This window comes from Chiloscyllium punctatum, chromosome 10 (assembly GCF_047496795.1).
Source record: "Chiloscyllium punctatum isolate Juve2018m chromosome 10, sChiPun1.3, whole genome shotgun sequence".
NCBI lineage: Eukaryota > Metazoa > Chordata > Chondrichthyes > Orectolobiformes > Hemiscylliidae > Chiloscyllium > Chiloscyllium punctatum.
Window position 1 is genome coordinate 56,373,370 of NC_092748.1, and position 26,708 is coordinate 56,400,077.

Below are 26,708 nucleotides of genomic sequence, written 5' to 3' on the forward strand. Positions count from 1 at the left end.
AAATTTTTCCTTCTGTTAGCATTTGTATGGGAAAAGGCAAGATTTACAAGAGAATGCATTGAACTGATGCTGCTTATCTTACTGATCTGTTTTTTTTCAGAATAAAAGTACTGCAAAAGCCTATCAGTAGTCTGACAAACACTGTGACCAGGCTCTCACCCCAGTTGGTCTGTTTATCTAACAAAAAGGAACAGAATTCAATATAGATATTTTAATCATCAATTTTTAAACTTAAAAAGAGTACCATACAACAGATTGAGTTTAACTAACCATATGCACTATAATTGTTTAATTATGCAATAATTTATTGTGTTTGTTAACTTAATATCTTTTGTTATAATGTTATTGTTCTGTCATTGTTTTATAGCACTGCTGCTGTTTTCCAGGTCCTAATGCATGCTCTTAGAGATTTTAATCTACCAAAAATTGTCACCAATGATGTTCCTATCTTTCTGGGTCTGATTGGTGATCTTTTCCCATCATTGGAGGTACCACAAACGAAAGATATCAATTTGGAACAGATGGTGCGCCAATCTATTTCAGAACTGCACCTGCAGCCAGAAGACAACTTCATATTAAAGGTGGAAATAATAGCTTTATGCTTAGTTTATCATAAATCTAAATGAGCTGATGAAAGGTTGTAATGTTCACTGTTGTAAAATTTGTACCAAGACACACACTTCTAACAGCTGTCTGATGTTTTTACTATGCCAAGCTATGAGCTTAATCTAACAAATATTGTACCCACAATGAATCTACTATATCTGTTCTGTATATTATCCCCAGGCAACAGAGTAAAACATCTTTTGTATTATTGTGGTCTTAATTAATCGTGTTCCCATTAATATTGGTTGATTAATTATATCTAAAAGGTGCATAAAGTTTCTGTAACTTTTGTAGTAAAACATTAATATAGTAAAAACATGCACATAATCTTAACCAGCTTGTAGATATTCTTAATCAATCTGTTCAGGCATGCTACGAAGCAGTTTTGGAGCAGGTGGGTTTTGAACCCAGATCTTCTGACCCAGAGGTGAGAACACTGCCAAAGCACCACAAAACCCCCTTTTAAAACTGTTTTTCTCTCTCTACAGATGCCAGAGGAAGTAGTGGAGGCTGATAGAATTACAAAATTTAAATGGCATCTCGATGGTATATGAATAGGAAGAGTTTAGAGGGATTTGGGCCAAATGTTGGCAAGTTGGACTAGATCAGTTTAGGATACCTGGTCAGCACAGAATAGTTGGATAATAGTTTGTTTCCGTGCTATATGACTCTTTGCTGAGTTTTCCCTGCATTTTTGTACATAAATATTTTAAGCAACTTAATCAGGTTTGTTATTGTATAGCATGACAGGTGAAAATTGAACCCAGACATTCTGATTCAGAGGTAGGGACACTAACACTTTGCCACAATGGCCCCTGTTCTGTAATTATCTCATAAACCTGTTCAGACATGTTTTGATACATCAGGCGCAGGTAGGACCTGAACCATGGTCTTCTGGCTGAGAGGCAGGGAACCTACCATTGTGTCCAAAGCATAGCTATTTCTTAACAGACTCATCTTTGAATCTGTCTCTCACCATGGTATCCAGCTTCACGTGTTTGTAATCACCATTAGTAGTGATCCCAAAATCTTGCAACCATGCTCTCTCTGGGTTTCTTCCTGATTCAATTGTATCTTTTTCTTCCTGAAATGATCTCTATTAATGATGTATTAATTGTACTTAATTATATACAGGTGGTGGATATTAACTGGGGACTCCCTCATGTTCCATTAAATGAAAATAGACTTAAATTGTGGTGTTTGGGATCAATTCCTATTTGCAATGTCTTTCTCTGTAAAAGAATGATCAAACAAAGGTTCCAATTCTATTCCTCCTTTACCTAACTTTCTAGAGTTTGGTGTGGTAGCAGAGGATGGCTGCCCAATGTCAATGGTTGAAACCCAAGAAACTGTTTCAGACAGAAAATTATAAACTTATTGGTCTTAATAGAAAATGACAGTAAGCAAATGTAAATTGTCAGGGCATACTTAATTCTTGGAGTCTGAATTGCAAGACCAGTGAAAAAGTGAGTCGGATATGTGGGCGTGTCTCTTCCAGAGAGAAAGCAAGGTACAATTTTAGTGTTACCACTTCCAGTAAGAAATCTATGTTAAGTTTCTGTGAGATGTTTTAGGCCTTCCATTAGAATGATTGTTGGAAATGACAAGAGAAGCAATCTATAAAATGCTTCCCAGGCATGATTAGAATTTGATACAGAAAACTAATGAGCATGCCATCAAGAAATATGAACTTGAACAGACTGCATAAAAAAATTGATGCAATTCAATTTAAGGATCCCAGCATTAGTACTGACATTTAAATTAGTGTTGTGCTGAGGTGTCTCATATTGACAGGCTTCAAATTCTAACTGGTGTTCAGTTCTTAGAGAAGAAGACCCTTCTGGGTCAAATGTCTGCAGCCTTACAAAAAAAAAGTCATGGAGAAACTGTCATTTCCTTCAATATTCATGGAATAAATGAGATTTGGAATTGTAAAAAGAATGTAAAACTCAAAGATTTCCTGATTTTAAAATGGTTTAGGTACTAAATGCAGGCATCAATACAATGGAAGTGTTAAAGCCAGGATGAACTCCAAAGAAGAGTCACATCATACTGAGAATGTTAACCCTGTTGCATACAAAACATTGAGTTTCTCCAGCACTTCTGATTTTTATTTCAGAGCTCCAGCATCTGCAATACTTGATTTTATTAGGTAAAGATGAAAGCAAACCTGGCTATTAGAGCAGAGGGAATTTAGAACATAAATAATAGGAAATTGAATCTTGGGTGAACATTTAATTAGTGCTTCAGGTATTCTTTGATGTACTAAACAATTTCACAACACACTCCCCAGTTTGCCTTGGTACATGGCTTAAACAAGGCAGCTGCCATATATCTGGAAGCATGGGACAAAGATAGAAATGCTTTCATCTTTCATTTTGTAGAGCATTTACTAGTTTTGTGTTTGTACAATAATTCGTAACAAGGATACGAGGAATATTATGGACAAAAATGTGCAGAGATGGATAGGAGCTGGACTTGAGTTTGACTGATAAGTTAAATTTTCCAAAAAATTAGTTCAAATGTGTGTAAAAATATGAACATTATTGTTGTGAATACAACAGCTGCTTTTATTCTGAATACCTGGGATTCATTATCCCACTGTTCTGTTCTGATTTTGTTTTCTGCTGATATTCAGATCTGCTTGCATCCTTATTCATCTTACCTTTAATTCTCCCCAAAGTTTGTGAAAAGCAATGTGGCGACCAATGAAAGGCTGCATAATGTTATAGTGATCAGACTGCAAATTGTCAACATGTAAAAATGTACTCCAAATAGTTAGAGAATATAGAGTCAAAGAGTCATACAGCATGGGAATAGAACCTTTGGTTCGACTAGTCTACACCGACCATGTTCCCAAACTAAACTGGTCCAATTTCCCTGTGCTCGGCCCATATCCCTCTAAACCTTTCATATTCATATACATATCCTAATGTTTTTAAATGTTGTAACTATACTTGAATCCACAACTTCCCCGGCAGTTCATTCCATACGTGAACTGCTCTTTGTAAGAAAAGAAAAGTTGCCCCTCATATCATTTTTAAAATTTTCTCCTCTCAGGTTAAACATTTGCCCCTGGTTTTGAACTCCCCCACCCTAGGGAAAAGACCCTTGTTATTCACCTTATCTATGCCCCTCATGATTTTATAAACCTCTATAACGTCAAACCTCAATCTCCTACACTCCAGTGAAAAAGGAGCCTATTCTTATAGCACACACCTTCCATTCCAAGCAAAATCCTAGTAAATCTTTTCCAATGTAACAATATCCTTCCTATAGCAGGGTGACCAGGACAGCGCACAGTCCTCCAGAAGAGGCCTCACCAACGTCCTGCAGCATGAAAATAGCGCAAAAATAACCTCAACAGGACATCTCAATTCTTATACTCAAAGGTCTGAGCAATGAAGGGAAGCATGCTAAATACCTTCTTAACCATGCTGTCTGTCTGTGACACAAATTTATCCTTATCAATTAGCAAAATCCCAATTACCTTCTGTCTAGTGTGACAGTGCTCCTGTATTGGACGGTACAAGAATTGGTTCAGTTTTATTCTGTATATTTGAATGTTTTACCTGTTGAAAGGTAGGACTTAATTAAAGTCTAAAAAACATGTAGAGTGCTGAGCCATTAAGGTGAGCTAAGGTATGGTTTAGTATGAGTGTTAAAGTAATAGGTTGTGATGGTAAAGTTGTATTTTATGAAACATGGCAATCAAACTGTTAAGATACGTTCCTCAATATTAGGAATTAACTGCAGCATTTCAGATTTTGAACAGCATAAAGGAGTAAATGAGGCATTTTATACATCAAATGCTCTTATGTTTTCTGGTGAGGGTTTTGAGAAACAGGATGCTGCAGATCAAGGGCGAGATAGAAGTAATATGAGTGACCCTGGTACCCAGAAAGATATCATCAATAGAGGTCCATTTTCAGAATGGGTGCTCAGCAAAGATATTTCCCAAAGAGGCTGTAATGAATTGAGGGATGTAATAATTGTGGAATGTGAAGGAAAAGCTAATAGTAAGTTTGAATAATGGATGAATGTGCAGGAGATGGACAAGAAATAAGATGAATGTACTGGCAAAATAGGGTGAAAGAATCAGAAGTACAAAAAAATGGTGCAAAGGAGGATAGTGATTCTGGAAGTGATTCTTTGGAAAATGATGTACTTGAAGGAAGAACCTTCAATAATGCAAGAGGGAGGTCTCATAGTCATAGTCTTGCCAGATAGGAAAGTGGAATTAGAGACTGTCAGGTGGATATATTAGACAATAAAATCAAGGCAACAGAACAGTCTAGTAACAAACAGTGATAGCCTTGCCCTGGAAAAGTCATTACAGATGGCTAAAAGGGCTAAAAACTCCAACAACACTTGGGAAGCTCGACATCATCCAAGACAAATCCATTTGATCGGCATCCATCAACCACTTTAGAAGTTCTCACTGCTATGAGTGTACAGTGATAAGTGTATACCATTTATGAGATTCATTGCAGGAACATACCAACGTCCCTTCAATAGTACTTTTCATACCTGCAACCTATAAGGCCTAGAAAAACAAGAGTAACAGATAAAGTCAACCTTCAGTCAACAGTTAAGTCAACCTTCAGTCTTTCAGACTTGCAGTGGAAACAAGACTACCACGTCTAATTTTTCTTTCCTCGTTGGTGAATCCACTCATCCCAGGTATCAATCTAGTAAAATAAAAAAAGTGAAAGAACTGTGAATGCTGGAAATCAGAAACAAAAATAGAAATTGATTGAAAAACTTTGTAGGCTGGCAGCATCTGTGGAGAGAAAGTAGAGTTAACATTTCGAGTCCAGTGACCCATCTTCAGAAGTTGCTTGGAGTTCTGGAGAAAGGTCATTTGGATCTGAAACATTAACTTCACTTTCTGTCCACAGGTGCTGCCAGACATGCTGAGCTTTTCCAGCAGTTTCTTTTTGTAGCAATCTAGTAAACCTCCTCTGAATTTCCTCCAGAGTCATAGAATCATAGAGGCTACAGCACGGAGACAGGCCCTTTGGCCCAAACTGGTACATGCTGACCAAAATATTCATCCACGCTAACCCCATTTCCCTGCACTTAACCCATATCCTTCTAATCCTTTCCTATCCATGTATTAATTGTTAATGTACCACCTCAACCACTTCCCCAGGCAGCTCATTCCATATACATTCCACCCTCTGTGTAAAAATGTTGCCCCTCAGGTTCACTTTTATTCTTTACCCTCTAACTTTACAAAGATGTCCTCTCGTCCTTGATTCTCCGACCCTGGGAAAAAGACTGTCTGCATTCAACCTATCCATGCCTCTCATGATCTTATACACTTTTATAAGTTTCCCCCCTCAGTTTCCTACATTCTAAAGAAAAACGTTCAAGTTTGTCCAACCTTTCCCTATAACTCAGACCCTTGAGTCCAGGCAACATTCTTGTAAATTATTCTGCACTCTTTCCAGTTCAATAACATCCTTCCAAGAACAAGGTGACCAAAACTGAACACACTACTCCAACTGTAGCCTCACCAATATCCTTTACAACTGCAACATAACCTCCCAACTTCTATATTCAGTGGCCTGACAGATGAAGGTCACTGTGCCAAAAGCCTTCTTCACTGCCCTGTCTACCTGTGATTCCACTTTCAGAGAATTGTGAACCTGAACTCCATGATCCCTCTGTTTCATTATACTCCTTAAGGCCCTTCCATTCACCACGAAACTCCGATCTGGATTTGACTTTCCAAAACGCAAGAGCTCACACATATCTATTTTAAACTTGATTTGCCATTTTTAAGCCCACATCTCCAGCTGATCAAGGTCCTGCTGCAATTTCTGATAACCGTCCTCACTGTCCACGATACTTGCTATTTTTATCCAATTTGGCAGCTCACCCTGGATTCCATGCGATCTAATGTTCCAGAGCAGCATACCATGTGGAACCTTATCAAAGGCCTTGTTGAAATTCATATAGATTATGTCTACCACCCTGCCTTTGTCAACCTTCCTGGTCACTTCATCAAAGAATTCCAACAAATTTGTGAGGCGTGATCTCCCACTCACAAAGCCACATTGGCTACCCCTAATCAAACTCTGTCTTTCCAAATGCATGTATATCTTATCCCTCAGAATCATCTCAAGTAATTTACCCACCACAGATTTGATTAGATTAGATTCCCTACAGTATGGAAACAGGCCCTTGGGCCCAACAAGTTCACACTGACCCTCTGAAGAGTAACCCACCCAAACCCATTCCCCCACCCTATATTTACCCCTGACTAATGCGCCTAAACCAACGGGCAATTTAGCATGTTGTGGTTCTGTTCACCGAGCTGGGAATTTGTGTTGCAGACATTTCGTCCCCTGTCTAGGTGTCATCCTCAGTGCTTGGGAGCTTCCTGTGAAGTGCTTCTGTGATGTTTCCTCTGTCATTTATAGTGATTTGTATCTGCCGCTTCTGGTTGTCAGTTCCAGCTGACCTCTGCAGTGGCCGTGATATTGGGTCTTCTGCAGTCCTACACATACGTGTCCATTTTGGTCCTAGAAGGGTCCTATTCTGTCTCCAGTTATTCTTTTTCCTTTAATATACTTAAAGTACCTCTTTAATTCACCCTAATCTTCTCAGTCAAGGCTATGTTGTGCCCCCTTTTTGCCCACCCGATTTCCTTCTTCAGTAAGCTCCTATATTCCCTGTATACTTCCAGGGATTCCCCTGATCCTGGCTGCCTGCACCTTAACCATGCCTCCTTTTTTCTGGCCAAAGCCTTAATATCTCTTGTTATCCCGGGTTCCCTATTCCTGCCCTTCACTCATATATAGCTATCTCACTTTTAAAGGCCTCCCACTTGCAGAAGTTCTTTTGCCTGCAAACAGATCCCTGCAAGCTCCTATCTAATTCCATCAAAATTCACCTTGCCCCAGTTTAGAACTTGAACCTATGTCAGTTTTGCCCATCTCCATAACTATTTTAAAATTTAGAGCATTATAGTCACTGATTCCATTGTGCTCCCCCACTGTTACCTCCGTCACCTGTCCTCCCCTATTTCCCAAAGGTAGGTCAAGTCAATGCATTTCACCTTTATATAAGGAGATCAGAACTGCACATATTATTTTGAGATTTGGTCACACCATGACCAATATAACTGAAGCATACTATTTTTCTTCTATACTAAATTCCTGCCATAATAAAGGATAGTATTCCATTAACCTTTTTGATTTTGTTGTGCCTGCATTTAATTAGTGACTCATGCACTGTGACACCTATTCCCTTTGCACCCTAGAATTCCAAAGTTGTTCACTGTTTAAGGAATTCTCTGCCTTTTTATTCTTTACATTTTCACACAGTGTGCAGTGCATGCCATTTTTGCTCACTCCCTCAATATCTGTCTGCAACTTCATAATGCCTTCTTCATAACTTGATGTGAGCTGCAAATTTAGCTTCACTCCCTTGGATGAAAATCTTAAATGAAATAGGTAGATGCAAATGACCAGTTATCAGATTGTGTTGCAAAAGGAAATACAAGCACAAATACATTTATGAGGGCCTAGGTGAGAAGCTTGTTGAAATGTTACATTTCATATAGAAAGTGGAGGCATTTGTTTATTTTGTTTTGTAACTTTCATTGGACTTATAATTTTTTATGGTAAGTGTATCACTTTATTTTATATGAACTATATTGAATTATACCCAGGTAGAGCTCATGAACCTGCGATTATATGTTCCTAGAAATAGGGATAGACTGCATCTTTATTTGATTTGGGTTTGTGTATTTGTAATGAGTACCTGTAAGTAAAAGATTCCAGTAGTTCTCCAAGTTTAGCTGTAATTCTATTCTTGACCTCTTGAGTTTCTGGCATGAAACTATGTTCAAGATTCTTTCTTAAAGTTTACTAGTTCGTTGGTATACTAACATAGATTACACATGTAGCTGAGGATTTCTGGCTGGTATTTTCTACTTTTATGCTCATCTGTCCTCAATTTCTTGTTTATTTAATGTGTTATAATAGAGGGTTGGTTCATGCATAAGCAGCAAACTTTTACCACTGTCTTTCAAAATCAGCCAGTAGCTTTTTTTTCCCACTGTTGCTCTTGAATTCTTTGCTATTTTTGTTTATATGCACATGAAGTGGGAACTAACAGACCAACTCTGAAATATTATTTTTCATTCTGCTGATTATCTGTTTATTGATATTTGTTTTTGTCCTACAGAAAGCAAGCAAATTGAGTGCATAAAGCTTCTTTAAAGTTGAGCATGCTAACTGTTGTAATCTTTGAGAAGCCAGTTTGTGCTATTGGACTAGAAAAATTTAATAACAGCTGTTTAACTCATGTTATAGTCAGCGACTACAAATGTGTTTTTCAAACATTTTCAAAGATTGCATATATCTGGAATTATTTGCACATCAATGTCAAGTTTCTGTCAAAGTTACAGCAATGAAATGGGAAAATACCTGGCGAAATTCAATTGCTTGCCGTAGCCAACACTTGTGATCAGATGTCTCCTCATGCTCCAGTTAATAGGTTTGCTTTGATAAGTTTTGCAATAGTAGCTTAGTTGCCAACCATTCATAATTGCTGTTTATATTTTTGTCAGGTTACACAACTTGAGGAACTGTTGACAGTGCGACATTCAGTTTTTGTTGTGGGTGGTGCTGGAACAGGCAAGAGCCAAGTAAGTAAAGACACTCCAGTTACATCATGGACTAAACCTAGAGGAACCTAAACCGAATAGAGCTGTGATCCATATTGTATTAAACTCCCTTTTGCATGATGATTTTTAAATGACAAATGAAAAACACATGCTTCAATGATAAGCTGTCATAATCACCCCCTACTGTGGAATTTAGAGCAAATGTTCATACTCGATGTGCCAACAGTGAACTCTTCATTGAAAGAAGAGATGCCAATCTGATAGCAAACAGTTCCCACAGGAAAATTGATGGACAAGTAAATGTAGCTCACATTGATTGGACTAATAGGGAAGATCCAGGCAAAGATTTTTTTTTAAACAGTCTTTTGATCCTTGAATGGAATTATAATCAATATCAGTGGGTCCATTCATAATTATACAAAAACTCATAACTGTTTAACTCAATGAACTCATATAACATATTTCTTTTAACAATTGAGTTACTATAAGTTAGAATTATAATAACTCAATATTATTCATCATACTAAGAAAATGGACAAAACACACATATATTTCATTGGCTTACATCAACCACTATCTGCTTGATCAATCATAAATAAGTATTACTTGCTCTCATTTTATTTCTTCAATCTATAACTTTAAGAAATAATCTGTTACAATTAACAGCCTTGGGTCTTGTGCATTTCACTGTTCTGATTGCATTGTTTCTTTGCCTTATTTAGTTCTGTATAGAGGTCAGAAGTCAAACAATGCAAGGTTAGATTTTAGAGCGCTGCCCCTTTGTCAAGTGAAGAAAAGCATACAGGCACAGAATTTATAGATAGAGGGATCAGTGGACAGAGAGATCAAAAGATCATATAAATAGTGTGAGTGGAATGTCAAATAATAAGTCTCTGCAGGTGTTCGAAAATGTCATGCGATACGAGTAAAGTGTCAACAGCTGAATAGTAAGTGAAGGGGATGATCTATAACCCAATTAATTGAGGCAGAGAAATAAATTACAAAAAAGTAAAAATAAGGTAGTACTGGAAATAAATCAAATGGCTGGAATAACATGATAGATACGAGTCACATGCTGAGGGCCTAACCAAAGTAACAAGTAATCCAAATTGGACAAACCATTTAAGGTAGAGAGATCATAACAAGTTATCAATGTGATGGTGGTAAAACAGGATAGTAAGGAAGACTTTACAAATACAGAACAGAATGATGGGGTTGCATGTAGCGCAACATGAACCCAAGGTCACAGCAGCTCTACATCAAATTTTGGATAGAGTCAGGATAGCATGAGGGTTAGAACAGCCATTACAATATGTGGAATTGAATTCCTTAAGTATCTTCAGTTCTCTTCTGCCTAAATTTAAGTGTTTTTCTCAAGATTGGTGAATAATTATGCTTTATCAACAATTTATTTATTTTTCCCGATAGTTTACTGATAAATTTCAGCAAGTTTCTGATGGGAAAACTATGCTGTCATGTTAGTTTCCACCGATGAATGAGTATTATTTGCATTGAACAATTTGATTCTATTAAATCCCACCGATGATTTCCTACCCAAACAGGCAGTGGCAGAGATTCATGTCAGCTTATGGAATAGATTGATGCTGGAGTCTACCTCTGTGGAATCTTGGAAGACCAATGTTTGTGCCGTCTGAAGCTTGGTAGAACTTGGGACCCTTTGTCCCCAAAGAGCTTAAATAAAATTGCCTATGTGCAAGGAATGCTTAAAGACAATAAGTAAAAAGGAACAATCTGTCTCAGCTAGATTTGAAATCAAATAAAGAAACAAAGCCAATGCACTTTCCCAAAATTGTAAAGAATCAATGAAAGGTATAAATCAGCAGCTAAGTATTTATAAGAGTATTTTCTGTGAAGACATGCATATAAACAGTATGATATAACCTTTTCAATGCCTACAGATATTAAGAACTCTTCACAGGACTTATGCCAACATGAAGTTAAAGCCAATGTGGTGTGATATAAACCCCAAGGCAGTGACCACAGATGAATTATTTGGATTTTTGCATCCTGCTACACGTGAATGGAAAGATGGTAAGAAAAATGAAGTTGTAAAGTTATAATAAATTTGATTTAAATAAATGCAAGATATTGCATTTTGTAAGACAAACCAGGGCAAGTTGTACAAAGTTAATGGTTAGAGCCCTGGTTATCATAAATAATGGTGATTTTGTTCTCCCAAATTGTTGTTGGATTCATGTAACTTTCCAGTGAGAGTCGCTACCTAATTATTCAATAGGGGAAAGAATTTCGCCTCAGATCATGTGTTGCTGCCACAGTGGGCAGGCACCACAAGGAACTGCTACAGCAAGTGAGTTTGAAGGCCAAGAAACCAATCTAAATGGAGGTCACTGAACCAAGCACATCGCAAAACTAGAATTGAAGAAATCAAGGGGTTGAGAGAAGCCTAACCAGTCCCGGTCAAACAGAAGATGAAAGTTAACAGCCAGCCAGAGGAAAGCAAGAAGTTTTCAATAAAGCTGTGATAAAAGCAGGAAGAATTAACTTAAACTTTGAGGAGCAGGAATAATCCAAGGAAAAACTGCAAAAAGAAATAGGTGATCACTATTGGGACAATACACAGCCGGAATCATTCAGTAGAAAATGTTAAAGAAGCAGGATTCATCTCTAAAAGTCATGAATAGTGACAGCCATTTTGTAAAGGGAAATTAAAGCAAACATTGTTTGTTAATGCTACAGGCAATGGAATTCACTTAGTAAAGCTGTTAAGGAAACAGGAATCAAATGTTAAAAATCACACATCACCAGGTTATAGTCCAACAGGTTTATTTGGAAGCACAAGATTTCGGAGTGCTACTCCTTCATCAGCTGGTTCATTAGGAATCAAATGAGTATGCAAATGACAGGAATTCTTCATTATAGCCACAAAATTGTGAGAATCCTCCATTTTAGTTACAAAATGCAAGAAAACCCTCCAGTACAGCATTACAGAGTAGCAGTGCTGCTAATACTACAAGATAAAAACCTTTAAAGTTGGAAAATACACTCAGAAGACATGGTATCAAAATATTATTGCAAGGAAGATTTACTTTGGTTTGGGCAAAGTAGTTCATAAAATTGGACATGGAGTCATACAGCATGGAAACAAGACCCTTCAGCCCGACTAATCCATGCTGACCAGGTTACCTAAACTGAACTAGTCCCTCTAAACCTTTCCTATCTATGTACTTTAACAACTATCTTTTGAATGTTGTAATTGTACTTGCCTTGAACACTTTCTCTGTCAGCTCATTCTATACACACCACCTTCTGTATGAAAATGTTGCCCCTCTGGTTTTGAACTCCCCTACTCTGGGGAAAAGACGTTGGCTATTCATCTTACCTATATCCCTCATCATTTGATAAACCTCTGAAAGGTCACTCCTCAGCCACCTATTCTCCCAAGGGCGAAAATCCCAGCCTATTTAGCCTCTCCTTATAACTCAAATCCTCCAGTTTCAATAACATTCTTTTCAATCTTTTTTTGTGCCCTTTGAATTTAATAACATCCTTCTCATGCAGGGTGACCAGAATTGTATGCGGTACTCCAAATATGGCCTTACCAATGTCTTGTACAGCTGTAACATGATGTCCCAATTCCTATACTCAGTGCTCTGACTAGTGAAGGTAAGCATGCTAAATGCCTTCTTCACCACCCTATCTACCTGTGATTCCTATTTCAAGGAATTATATACCTGCACCCCGAGGTGTCTCTGTTCAACAACTCTCCTCAGTGCCCTAACCATTAAGTTTGTACATGCTGCCCTGGTTTGTCTTACCAAATGCAGCACCTTGCATTTATTTAAATCAAATTCCATCAGCCATTCTTTGGCCCACTGGCCCAATTGATCAAGGTTGTGTCGTACTCTTAGATAGCCTTCACTGTTTGCTATGCCACTAATTTTGGTGTCATCAACAAACTTAGTAACCATGCCTTGTATATTCTTATCCAAATCATTTACATCATTTACATAAATGACAAATAAACGGTGACCCAGAACTGATCCGTGCGGAACACTGCTGGTGACAGGCCTCCAATCCAAAAAGCAACCCTCCACAATCACGGTCTGTCTCCTGCTGTTACGCCAATTATGTATCCAATTGGCAAGTTCACCCTGAATCCCATGTGACCTAACTTTACTAATTAGTCTGCCATGCGGAACATTGCTAAAATCCAAATAAACAAAGTCTATTGCTCTTTATAATCTGAGCTTTCTTCATATTGGTAGCAGTGGAAAATGTTTCTAGCAATCTAATATAGTTGCAGGCTTCCATCATGCTCACAGTATAAAACCTTTTTTACAGAAACATATTCAATTTCAGTGGATTCTGAGTTCTGTTTAGGTTCTGCTTGGAGTCCATGGAATTCGTTCCTATTGCCTATGGCTGTTTGTCTATGATTGGCTGCTCATGGACCTGTTGCTTCTTGTCTTTAACTCCTAGTTTAACTCCTTTCACTATTTGATTGAGGGCGAAACAAACATTCACACTTAACAATTATTGGTTGTGCTGTCCACATAAATTTTCAACTATTTGTCACCCCTTATGTTAGAGAGTTGCTAGGTGTACACATTTAATCTCAAACAACCGTAGCTCGGTATAGTTACACTTTTGTTGGCTGTATTTTTTTCAACAATGGAATTTAAGTTGTGAGGAAGCAGTCTTCAAGTGACATATGTGAAGCAAAGACACTTAAAGCTCACTTAGAGTCATAGAGTTTTTATAGCATGGAAGAAGGCCATTTGGCCTATTGTACTTGTACTAAACATCAAATATCCACTTATTCCAATCCCATTTTCCAGCACTTGCCCATCGCCTTATGTGTCATGGCATTTTAAGTGCTCATCTAAATAATTATTAATTGTCTTGAGGGTTCCCACTTCTGCCATCCTTTTGTATATTGAGTTCCAGATGCAATTCTCTGGGTGAAAAATGTTTCCTCAAATCTCCTCTAAACCACCTGCTCCTTACCTCAAAACTGCATCTGCCGATTATTGACCAATTTGCTAAGGAAAAAAAGTTTCTCGCTGTCTGTCTCCTCTATGCCCTCAGAACTTTGAGCACCTCAGTCAGATCCCCCTTTATCCTTCTCTGTACTAAGGAAAATAAACCTAGCCTGTCTAGTCTCTCTTCATAGCTGATTACTCCAGCTTAGGCAACATTCTGGTGAATTTCTTCTGCACATTCTTTAGTGAAGTTACATCTTTCATATAGTGTGGTGACCAGAATGTGCACAATACTCAAGCTGCGATCTAACTAACATAATATACAGCTTCATCATAACCTGCTTGCTTTTGTATTTAATGCTTTGAGTAATAAAGGCAAGTATCCCATAAAGCAAAATACTGTGGATGTTGTAAATCTGAAACAAACACAGAGGACGCTGGAGAAACTCAGTAGGTCTGACAATGTCTGTGGAGAGAGAAATAGAGTTAATGTTTCGAACCTGGTATGAATCATCTTCAGAACTAACTTTTATCAGAAGTGAACAGAAGCACCCAATATTCCTTTTTAACAACCTTACCTACCTGTTCTGCTGGCTTCAAGTATCTATTGATTTTCAAATTTTATTGTGCAGAAACACAAAAATGAACAATGAAAATGTGAAATTTCATTAATGAATAGTACTATTTATTGAAGTCACAAATTATGCAATTTTAATTTATAAGTTCTATTGCATTGGGTCTGCATACATGGCTTTGTGTTTATGTTTTAGATTTTATTGAATATGAAGCTGTCAATTTTTTGGATATATTTTGTGCCAACCTCCCCAGATAGTCCCAGGATGTTGTGCTAGTATGTGAAGTAATGTTTTGGATGTAAAACAAAGAACTAATCACAAATGCAATAAGCCTACAGTCACAGTGCAAATTTGACATAACATTGAGAGAAACGAAGTCAGCATTGGACAACAAAGATGCCTCTTACAGTGTTTGACATCAGCTGGCAGAAGTCTGGACCTGTTTATGTTTACCCGCCACTTTCTATTAACTAACCATTTCTTTATTCATGCTAATATGTAACCTCCTATGTCATGAGCTCTTAGCTTAGGACAGTTAGATGACGAGAGAAATGCACAAGAGATGCAGATTTTGTTTTTTGTTTGTCTATGGGATGTGGACATCACTGGCTACGTCAGATTTATTGCCAACCCTATTTGCCCAGAGTCAAAAAACCTTGCAGTTGGTCTGGAGATATGTATAAGCCAGACCAGGTAAGAATGGCAGATTTCCTTTCCCACAGGAACCAGTGAACTAGGTGGGTTCTGCAAAGAAAGTAAAAAGGTTTCTTAGCAGACTCAAGCAATGTGCAAATGGCTTACAGCTCATTTATTTGTCTTCATAACATTTGAGTAGTTTATTTCCAATAGGCAACTCAAACAGATACAGTTGAACAATATTCACATGGTGCAATCAGCTCTCAGCTTCACTGAGTATTGGCTAACCAGTGCTGGACCTTTGGCTTGAGCACCATTCCAGGACAAATTCCAATCACTGAGCATTGATATCCTGGATTGGATCCAGGTGGGGATAGACTTCTGCTCTATCCTACCTGGCAGATGGACTGTCTGAAACAGAAGAACTTTTGGGTGATAAGGCACAGAAAGACTGGATGGGGGGAAGGAGGAGGGGTATTGGGGGGAAGAGATGGAGAAAGCCTAGGGGTGAAGATGGTGGGGACTAGGGGGTGATAAGAGAGAGGGAGACTGGGTTCGGGGGAGTAAGAGAGGCATGGAGGATGGGTTAGGGGAAAGAGGGAGAGAGAATGGAGTTGGGTGTGAAGAGAGGAAGCATATAACAGGGAAGGGGTATAGGAAGAGAGCAAGCACATATATATGACTTGAGGTGAAGGGGGAGAATAGAGGGATAATGACTGGGGGTGAGGAATAAGATAGGGAGTAACTGCGGGTTGGGGGACAAGCAGGGAGAGTGAGTGAGTATGGGGAATAAGAGATAAAGAGAGAGTGCACATAATGTTGGGTTGAATGGGTGTAGCAAGAGTGAAAGCAGACTGGGGTTGGAGAAAGAGAATGAATGAGAGAGTTGCAACTGGAAAGGAGACGGAACATGTGAGTGGGGAGGAAAGGTAGAGCATGACTTAGAGGCGGGGTGAGGGGAGAGAATGACAGAAGGGGTGGGTGAAAGAAAATTAGATTTATTGGGTGGGCAGGGTTGGAGACTGGTGAGGAAAGGGGATGAGTGGAAACAGAAGGTGCTGAGTGGAGGGCGGAGAGTAGAGAGCCCATGGAAGAGTCAGGAGTGGGATGTGAGGAGATGGGCAGAGGGAATGACAGGATTCACTACAGCTGTTGGTTGGTGCTCAGTGCTCTGATTCCAGCAGCGTTGCTACTGCCAGGTCAGTCACCTGTTTCAGTCTAATGGATGGTAAGGAAATGAATGCAATAATTGAGTGGGGACAAGCTGGTAACCCTTTGGTCAAGATTATCAGTACATCAGAACTGATGACAGTCAGTGGGTTTGCTCAGAATTTCGGGCCTGAAGTATCATTTATGAACTCCTGCTCCTCCAGTAGCTACTGGTAAAGACTAGTAAATGCAGGTAGATATTGTTTCTGGAGCCAACTGTTTTTTTCTTTTCCCTTCTGGGTTTATCCTGAAACCATGACGTGGAGGTACTGGTGTTGGACTGGGGTGTACAAAGTTAAAAATCGCACAATACCAGGTCATAGTCCAACAGATTTATTTGGAAGCGTTAGCTTATGGAATGCTGCTCCTTCTTCAGGGGTTGTGGAGTATAAGATCGTAAGACACAGAATTTATAGCAAAAGTTTACAGTGTGATGTAACTGAAATTATATATTGAAAAAGCCCTGGATTCTTTGTTTAGTGTCTCATCTTTTAGAATAACCATGTTGGTTTTGGTTCTTTCATATGTAAACCCAAGAACTTTGTTTTAAAGTTACATTCTCAAGTGAACTTTAACAAATAGGTGCCATGTTGGCACAGATAATGTATTGAAGGTGTGAGGTGCCCTGTGTGAGGCTCTGCCCCAATGCTCAGACTGATTCTATTTTTAAAAAGTGGATTTACAGAATCTTGCGTGCATTCATTGAGTTTTTGAGCAATTTGTATGATTTTTAACTTTATGTCCCGAAATCAATACTGACGTTGCAAAATATGCAGCTGGCATGGCCAAACTTAGAAAGATAGGGTGGAACAGAAGCAGCCTGACTGACAACACCAAGTTATGCATCTGTCAAATATGTTTCTTTACTGCATACCACTTCAGTAATGAACCCTGGACAACCTAAGGTATGATTTGTCTGGTTAGCACACAACACAGTACTTTTCATTATATCTCAGTACATGTGACCATAATAAATCAAATCAAGCCTAGGCAGGAGTAAAGGCTAAGCAGTGTCCCCTTTTGCCTCCCCACGCTTTGGCAGGACAAAGCCACTGACTGAGAGGTGGAATATGGCAATTCCATAATACAGTCAGGCTGAGTCAACATGGTTTTGTAATTGTTTATAATTTCTTAGAATTCTTTATGGACTTAATAAGCACAGCGATAAAACTAAACCAGTATGCATTTGATTTCCCAAATGGCATTCCATAAGATGGTACATAAAAGTTACTAGACAAGTTACAAGCTCAATGTTAGAAATAATACATTAACATGAATTGATGATTAACTAGCACAGAAGAATGAGATTCAAGATAACTAGACCATTCATCAAGGTGGCAGACATTCATTGGTGTGCTGCAGTGAGCAGTGGTAGGGCTTCGACTGTTCATGATCTATATTAATGACTTATATGAAGGAACTGAATGTACTGTAGTCAAAATTGCTTTCCTTCCTATTTATATTGTCAGCAAGTTGTGAGGACAGAGAACCTGTGAATAAACAGTGATTGCACAAAAATGCACAAACAAGTGACTTTGTCCACTTTGGCAGTAACAATACAAAAGTAATATTATTGAAATTGAGAGACACCACAGAATGCTGCAGTACAAAGAGCTTTGGGTGTCTGTGTCCATGAATACAATTGAAGGGGAAGTAATGGAGTCATATTAACACTAGACTATTGATCCAGAGATGAGGTAATGTTTTGGGGATCTGGGTTTAAATCCAACAACTATAGATAGTGGAATTTGAATCGAATAAAAGTCTGGAATTTAATCTAATGATGACCATGATTGTCGGAAAAATCTATCTGCTTCACTAATGTCAGGAAGCTGCTATCCTTACCTGGTTGGACCTACATGCAACTCCAGAATGATAGCAATGCGGTTGAACCTTAACCATCCCATTTTCTCTTAACTACTGGGCTATTTTCTTTATGCAGAGAGTGGTAAGGGCATGGAATGCCCTACCTGCTAAGGTAGTCAACTCAGCCACATTAGGGAGATTAAAACAATCCTTAGATAAGCACATGGATGATTTTGGAATAGTGTAGGGGGGCGAGCTGAGAGTAGTTCACAGGTCGGTGCAACATCGAGGGCCGAAGGGCCTGTTCTGCGCTGTATTCTTCTATGTTCTATTAGGAATGGGCAATAAATGCTGGCCTGTCCAACAATGTTATATCTTATGAATGAATTATAAAAAAACACACAAGGTTAGCATGCAGGAGCAGCAAATAATTAATAAATTGAATGTTAACCTTTGTTGAAAGGAGTATAGAGTACATTGGTCAGACTGCATTGGGATATACTTGCATTGGAAGCAGTTCAGTGAATATTCACTAGGATGATTCCTTGGGTGAGTATTTGCCCTATGAGGAATAGTATAGCAGGTTTGGCGTATGTTCATTGGGGTTTAGAAGAATAAAAGATGATCTAATTGAAATGTGCATGGAATAGTGTAGGTTATATGGGCTTCAGATTGGTATGACAGGTTGGCGCAACATCGAGGGCTAAAGGGCCTGTACTGCGCTGTAATGTTCTATGTTCTATGTAAGATTCTGGAGTGTTCTTGACAGGGTAGAATCTGACTGGATTGTTTTTATTCTTCCATGAAGGTGCTTTTGTTTTACTTATTCACAGGATTTAGATGTCACTGGCATTTATCATCATCCTTCATTACCTTTGAGAAGGTGATAGTGAGCTGCCACCTTGAACTACTGCAGTGTTTGAGGTGTAGGTATCATACACCACAAGATGTAGGAGCAGAAGGAGACCATTTGGCCCATCAACTCTGATCTGCCATTCAGTGAGATCATGATTGATCTGATGATCCTCAAATTCACTTTCCTGTCTTTTGCCCATCGCCATTGATTCCCTTACGGATCTATGTCAGTCTTGAATATAATTAAGGAGCAGCCTCAACAGATCTCTGCAGTAAACAATTCCACAGATTCAGTACCTTCTAAGAGAAAAAAATTCCTCATTATCTCTGTTTATAATGTTAAAAATCACACTACACAAGGTTATAGTCCAACAGTTCATTTGGAGGCATTAGCTTTCGAAGCGCTGCTTCTTCGTCAGGTGGTTGGTTTTTAATGGGTGACACTCCTAGATTGTAGATTCTCACACAAGGAAGCAATCTGACAACATCTACCTTGTTAAACTCCATAAGAAGTCTGTATGTTTCAGTATCATATCCTCTCATTCTTCTGAATTCCAAAGAATGTAAGCCTCACCTGCTCAATATCTCCTCATGAGAAAATCACTGCATAACTTGAATCGACCAAGATAACTTCTCTGGACTGCCTCCAGTCAATGCCAGTATATCTTTCCTTTGATTGGGGGACCAAAGCTGTTCACAGTATTCCAGGTGTCATCTGACTAGTGCCTTGTGTTTTTTAACGAGGCTTCCCTACCTTTATGCACTGTTCCCTTCAAAATAAATGCCAACATTTCCTACTGCCTGCTGAACTTGGATGCCAGGTTTTTGGAAGTCGTGCACGAGGACCTTTAAGCTCCTCTGTGCTGCAGTTTTTCCCATTTAAATTATATTTATTTTTCCTACTTTTCCTGTAGGTGTAATATCTCATATTTTCCCACATTATATTCCATCTACCAAGTATTTGCCAGTCTATAACCTGTAACCTACGTCTCTGTAAACTCTGTGTCATTCTCACTACTGCCTTCTCACCTATTTTTGTATCATCTGCAAACTTAGCTATAGTAAATTCAGTTCCATCATCCAAGTCATTAAAGTATGATAAATAATTGTAGCCAGAGCACCGAATCCCTCTGGCACTCCATTAGTTACAGGTTGTCATCCTGAAAATGTCAACTTTAACTCAACTGTGTCTTCTATTAAAAGAAAAGCAAATTACTGCGGATGCTGGAATCTGCAACCAAAAGAGAAAATGCTGGAAACTTTCAGCAGGTCTGGCAGCATCTGTAAGGAGAGAAAAGAGCTGATGTTTCGAGTCTAACTGACCCTTTGTCAAAGCTGTTCCCAACACCATTGTTGTCATTAAGTATCCTCATGTGTGATACCTTATAGAATGCGCTTTAGAAATCCACACATATTGTTTGTTCTGGTTCCCTGTTAGGTCCATTGACTCCGCTCCACCATTTGATCATGTCTGATAAGTTTATCATCCCCATTCTCCTGCCTTCTCCTCATAATCCCTGATCCCCTTACCAATTAAGAACCCATCTATCTCTGTCTTCAATAATGACTTGGCTTCTACAGCCTTCTGTGGCAATGAGTTCAACAGATTAACTACCCTCTAGCTGAAGAAATTCCTCTTCATCTAAGTTCTGAAGGATCATCTCTTCACTCTGAAGCTGTGTCCTCAGGTCCTAATCTCTTCTATTAGTAGAAACATCCATCTGCATGTTTACTCGATCCAGGCCGTCTTAGTGTTCTGTAAATTGCAATGAGATACCCGCCTCATCCTTCTAAACTCCACTGAGTACAAACTGAGTCCTCAACCACTCCTCATATGTCAAGCCCTGCATTCCAAAGCTCATCTGGACCTCCTTCAAGGGCATCACATCCTTCTTTTGACATGGGGCCCAAAGCTGTTCACAATATTCCAACTGAAGTCTGATCACAATTTGATACAACCCTGGCAGTATATATCTACTGTTGTATTCTAGCCCTCTTGAAATGAATGCTAACATTGTATTTGCATTCCTAACTGCAAACTAAACCTGCATGTTAACCTTAGCAGAATCCCTAGGACTTCAAAGTTAGAAAATAGTCTGTTTCTATTCCTACCAAGATGCATAACCTCCCACTTCTACACATTGTATTCCATCTGCCATTTCTTTGGCCAGTCTCCAAGCCTGTCCAAGTACTTAGTGAAGCTTCCCTGCTTTCTGAGTACTTCCTGTCCCTCCACTTATGTTTCAATCATTGGCAAACTTAGCAACAATGCCCGTTGTCTAATTCCATTAATACATAATATGAATAGGTGTGATACAAACACCGACCCTGTGGAACTCCACTAGTCACTGGCTGCCATCCTGAAAAAGGTCCCTTTATCCCCACTCTCTGCCTGCTATCTGTCAGCTAATCCTCTATCCATGGCAATACCTCAGCCAATTCTCTGTGCATGCCAGTACCTTGTCGGAAACAACATGGGATCTTATTTAGTAATCCCCTGTGTGACACCGGGTGCTCCGGTTTTCTTTCTCAGTGCACAGGTATGCAGGTTAACTGGATTGGCCATGCCAAATTACCCATGGTGCTTAGGGATGTGTAGGTTAGGTACATTAGTAAAGGTTAGTAAAGGGAGGTCATGCCTGACAAACCTGTTGGAATTTTTTGAAGAGGTAACAAGTAGGTTAGACCAGGGGAACCCAGTGGATGTGGTCTATCTGGACTTTCAAAAGGCCTTTGATAAGGTGCCACACGGGAGACTGCTGAGCAAGGTGAGGGCCCATGGTGTTCGAGGTGAGCTGCTGGGATGGATTGAGGATTGGCTATCTAACAGAAGGCAGAGAGTTGGGATAAAAGGTTCTTTTTCAGAATGGCAGCCGGTGACGAGCGGTGTCCCGCAGGGTTCGGTGCTGGGGCCACAGCTGTTCGCATTATATATTAATGATTTGGATGAGGGAACCGGGGGCATTCTAGCGAAGTTTGCCGATGATACAAAGTTAGGTAGACAGGCAGGTAGTACTGAGGAAGTGGGGAGGCTACAGAAGGATCTAGACAGGTTGGGAGAGTGGTCCAGGAAATGGCTGATGGAATTTAACGTGAGCAAGTGCGAGGTCTTGCACTTTGGCAAAAAGAATATAGGAATGGACTACTTTCTAAATGGTGAGAAACTTAATAAAGCCAAAGCACAAAGGGATCTGGGAGTGCTAGTCGAGGATTCTCTAAAGGTAAACATGCAGGTTGAGTCTGTGATTAAGAAAGCGAATGCAATGTTGTCTCTTATCTCAAGAGGGTTGGAATATAAAAGCAGAGATGTACTACTAAGACTTTATAAAGCTCTGGTTAGGCCCCATTTGGAGTACTGTGTCCAGTTTTGGTCCCCACACCTCAGGAAGGACATACTGGCACTGGAACGTGTCCAGCGGAGATTCACACGGATGATCCCTGGAATGACAGGTCTAGCATATGAGGAACGGCTGAGGATACTGGGGTTGTATTCGTTGGAGTTTAGAAGATTAAGGGGAGATCTAATAGAGACGTACAAAATAATACATGGCTTTGAAAAGGTGGATGCTAGAAAATTGTTTCTGTTAGGCGAGGAGACTAGGACCCGTGGACACAGCCTTAGAATTAGAGGGGGTCATTTCAGAACGGAAATGCGGAGACATTTCTTCAGCCAGAGAGTGGTGGGCCTGTGGAATTCATTGCCACGGAGTGCAGTGGAAGCCGGGACACTAAATGTCTTCAAGGCCGAGATTGATAGGTTCTTGTTGTCTAGAGGAATTAAGGGCTACGGGGAGAACGCTGGCAAGTGGAGCTGAAATGCGCATCAGCCATGATTGAATGGCGGAGTGGACTCGATGGGCCGAATAGCCTTACTTCCACTCCTATGTCTTATGGTCTTATTACACGGATAGGGTAGAAGGATGGATCTGAGTGGGATGCTGTTTGGAGGGTTGGTGTGGACTTGTTAGGCTGAATGGCCTGTTTCCACAGTGTAGGAATTGTATTCTATTCAACCTCTGAGGTCAGGCTAAACGGCCGATAATTTCCTATTTTCTGCCTCCCTCCCTTCTTAAACAGGGGTGTTAGTCATTTTCTAGTCCTCTGATATCCTCCATGACTCCAGTGTTTCCTGGAAGATTGCCACAATGTTTCCATAATTTTCTAAATTGTCTCCAGTGGAATTCTCGGTGTAGTTCATCTGGTCCAGGTGGTTTATCCGCCTTCAGACCTTTCAGCTTTCCCAGCAATGTTTCTTTAGTGATGGCCACTAAAATCACCTCTGTCCCCGACTCTCTTGAAGTTCTGATATACTACTATGAAGACTGATGCAAAGTACTTGAATCCTACCTGTCACAGTTTTGTCCACTCACTTAATCCATCAAGGTTTCTTTGTAACTTAATGCTCCTGTCACTTACTATAAAGTTTTTGCATCACTTGAATAAATAGATAATCAATCGCACTTATATGTTTGAAATGCTGTTGAACATGGGAGACAAATAAGAAATTCGGAGTGAGATTTGGTTGTACCTGACTTTATCATTGTGTAAGCTATAGCAGCTGTACCTCCATCTCTAATTTGGTGCCAATGAGCCATCCCTGTTACTAGCTTTTCTTTCCAAGTATATTTATCCCATTTATTAGCATGTTTGGTTTTCACAATTCATGTCAACCATTCGTTTTCAAGTTAAATCGCTGAATTTCAACTTGTGCTGGTTTTTCAATGTTTCATTTGAAAAAAAATCTGCCTTCTTCACTAGTTTTATATTAATATAAACCAATATAATCAGTTGAAGGAAAGGTGAAAGATCTTTGCAACTGTTAGTTGTGCCCAAACTTGTGGCTATATTTTTCAAGATGGGTCTGTTAGTTTCTGAGTTATAATAATCTGATTTATGTATACTTATGTGCTTCATAACAAACTGCTAAAAATTCTGCTCTTAAAATCATTTTTATTAGTTTGCAGGTCAACCTTTTGCTCATACATAGCTGTTGTCTTATGCATAGGTTTATTTTCTTACTGACTAGTTGCAGCTGTTTTTCTGAGATAAGGAGGATGATCTCTGATGTGAATATATTAACTTGCTTTATCTGAGCTCTACTGTACCTGCATTTGTAGAATTACTAAGATTGGGAAACATAATGGGGAAAGGATTGGAACAGTGATTATTTTCTTTTCAATTAAAATAAACACTGGATGATCCATTTTTGGGATCTTACATCTAATTTTAAAAAAAATTTGTCCTTGAAAATGAGTGAATCTGGCAAGAAACTTATTGCTCATTCCCGGTTACTCTGAGCCATGCCAATAGAGTGTTGCAATATGTGAGATGGTGTAGTGATGTGTGATGCAGATTTTTGGCTCCATGTGCCTTTTCTGAAAATCTCACAATTCTGTATTTCAGTTTATTTTAAATGTTACATATTCAATGCTTTTTTATTTCCTTAAGGGCAAATGCAATCTTTTTAATAGGCATTGAGTAATAACATGGGATATAAACAGAGATTTATGACACGGTTGATGACCGTTGAAAGAATTATCCATCTAGTCCTAGTCCACTGAGCATTTCTTATAAATTTGTAAATGTGTATGTTTCAGTTATCTATCTACCCATATTCCTTTTGTGATGAAATTCATTTCCAACATTCTCACAGAATGCAAGATTCAGAGTACTTTATCCCAAGAGGTGTGAGGTAGCTACATTCACTTCTGCTGAATGAGAGATTTATTGTAAGGTCTTTAACAGGTTACTCAGGACAGTTGATAAAGAGCTCAAAGGTAGTACTGCTGGGACGTCAACGAAACTACTTTTTTTTATATAGTGAAGATACAGGGAAGTCCTACAGGTCTGTTCAGCAAGAGTTTAAGGAAATGATGGGAGCAAGAACAAGCCACCTCCAACTAATAGTTCAGTACAGCTAATAATGGGGCTTGAAAATCCCACAATCAGTGTTTGCAGGATGAAGTTGTGTGAGAATTGACCTCTGAGAAATCCAGGAGTTGCACCTGCTTGGTTAAGATTGCTGTTTGTGAAAAACTGGAGTTGTCCCTGTCTGAGAGTATAGTTTCTGAAAGGTAGACCCAGGAAAGGGACATGATTCGTCAGGAAGTAAGCAGTAATTCGAGTGTCCATGAAGGAATGATCCTTGAGAGGAAGCTTCAAGGCCATGTTAGCAATAGTGAATCCAGTAGTGATCTTCTGTGAAGTTTAATGACCCTCCATGTCTTTTAACATCTTCAAACATTGGTGAGAGATCTGCCTTGAATGCATTTGCCATTTGATCTATGCTGTAGACATTCATTCAATCCATTCCCTATATTTACCACGTTAATTCTGCATGTTAGAACTAAGAGGCACATTAATTGTTGATTTTATTACTGTTCTAATGTATATAGTAAAGTTTGTTGTTGCATATTCAAGATCATGAAATCTTGTGGCTTTATTCTTTGTAAGTCCCCTCTGGATCTCTCAACTTATCCACTCTAAGATAAACGATTACTGGTCCCCACACAGATCATAACATAAATTTGGTAGCCTGGTCTGGGATCTTAACAATTGAAGAGACAAATTTAAATTCTGATGCTGTTTGATTGTCCTATGGTCTAATAGCCTTCTGTGTAAAAGCTATGGCTCAGCTCTTCCCATCTCTGTGTGGTCTGAGACCAAATGTGGCTACAAAGCTACATGTTGAGATTTCTGAAGTTCCAAAACAATAATAAAACTACTTGAATAACTGAAATTCTGATGATTCTCAAACCCTCTGAAAATGTCTCCAACTCTTTGCTACACTTGAAGATTTTGGAGCGTTCCAACTCATTTACTTGGATCATTACCATTCCTGATGAAGGGCTTTTTCCTGAAATGTTGATTTTCCTGCTCCTTGAATGCTGCCTGACCTGCTATGCATTTCCAACACCACTGTAATCTAAACTCTGGTTTCCAGCTTCTGCAGGCCTCATTTTCACCTGGATTATTACACTGCAAATGCCAGATGAATAAAAACCAGTCTAACTCCTGGGTAACTATACAACTAATATCTCCAACCCACACACCCCCGATAATACTCCTATCACTTGACTGCCTCTAAACACATAATCCATGAGGCAAGTCTACCACTTGCAATGACCTTCCCTCACAGATAGAGCTCACGACAGTGCAAACGAAAAGACAAAAGCATTTGAAAATCACTTAACATCCCTACAGTGTGGAAAACAGGCCATTTGGCCCAATGAGTCCACACTAACTTTCTGAAAAGCATGCCACCCAGGCCCATTCCCCCATCCTATAACCCTACATTTCCCATAGCTAATGCACCTAACCTATACATCCCTGCACTTTGTGGGTAATTTAGCATGGCCAATCAACCTAATTTGCACATCTTTGGACTGCAGGAGGAAACCGGAGCACCTGGCG

The 26,708-nt window shown here is 39.2% G+C and overlaps 1 protein-coding gene across 1 annotated transcript in view; it reads left to right on the forward strand.

Annotated features, from left to right (window-relative positions):
* dnah9l (dynein, axonemal, heavy polypeptide 9 like) overlaps positions 1–26,708 on the forward strand; it is a 428,305-nt gene that overhangs the window by 174,014 nt on the left and 227,583 nt on the right. The window contains exons 40-42 of the mRNA XM_072579200.1: positions 387–581; positions 9,194–9,271; positions 11,170–11,302. Coding sequence (XP_072435301.1) covers positions 387–581; positions 9,194–9,271; positions 11,170–11,302 — 406 coding nt within the window. The remainder of the gene's footprint in view (positions 1–386; positions 582–9,193; positions 9,272–11,169; positions 11,303–26,708) is intronic.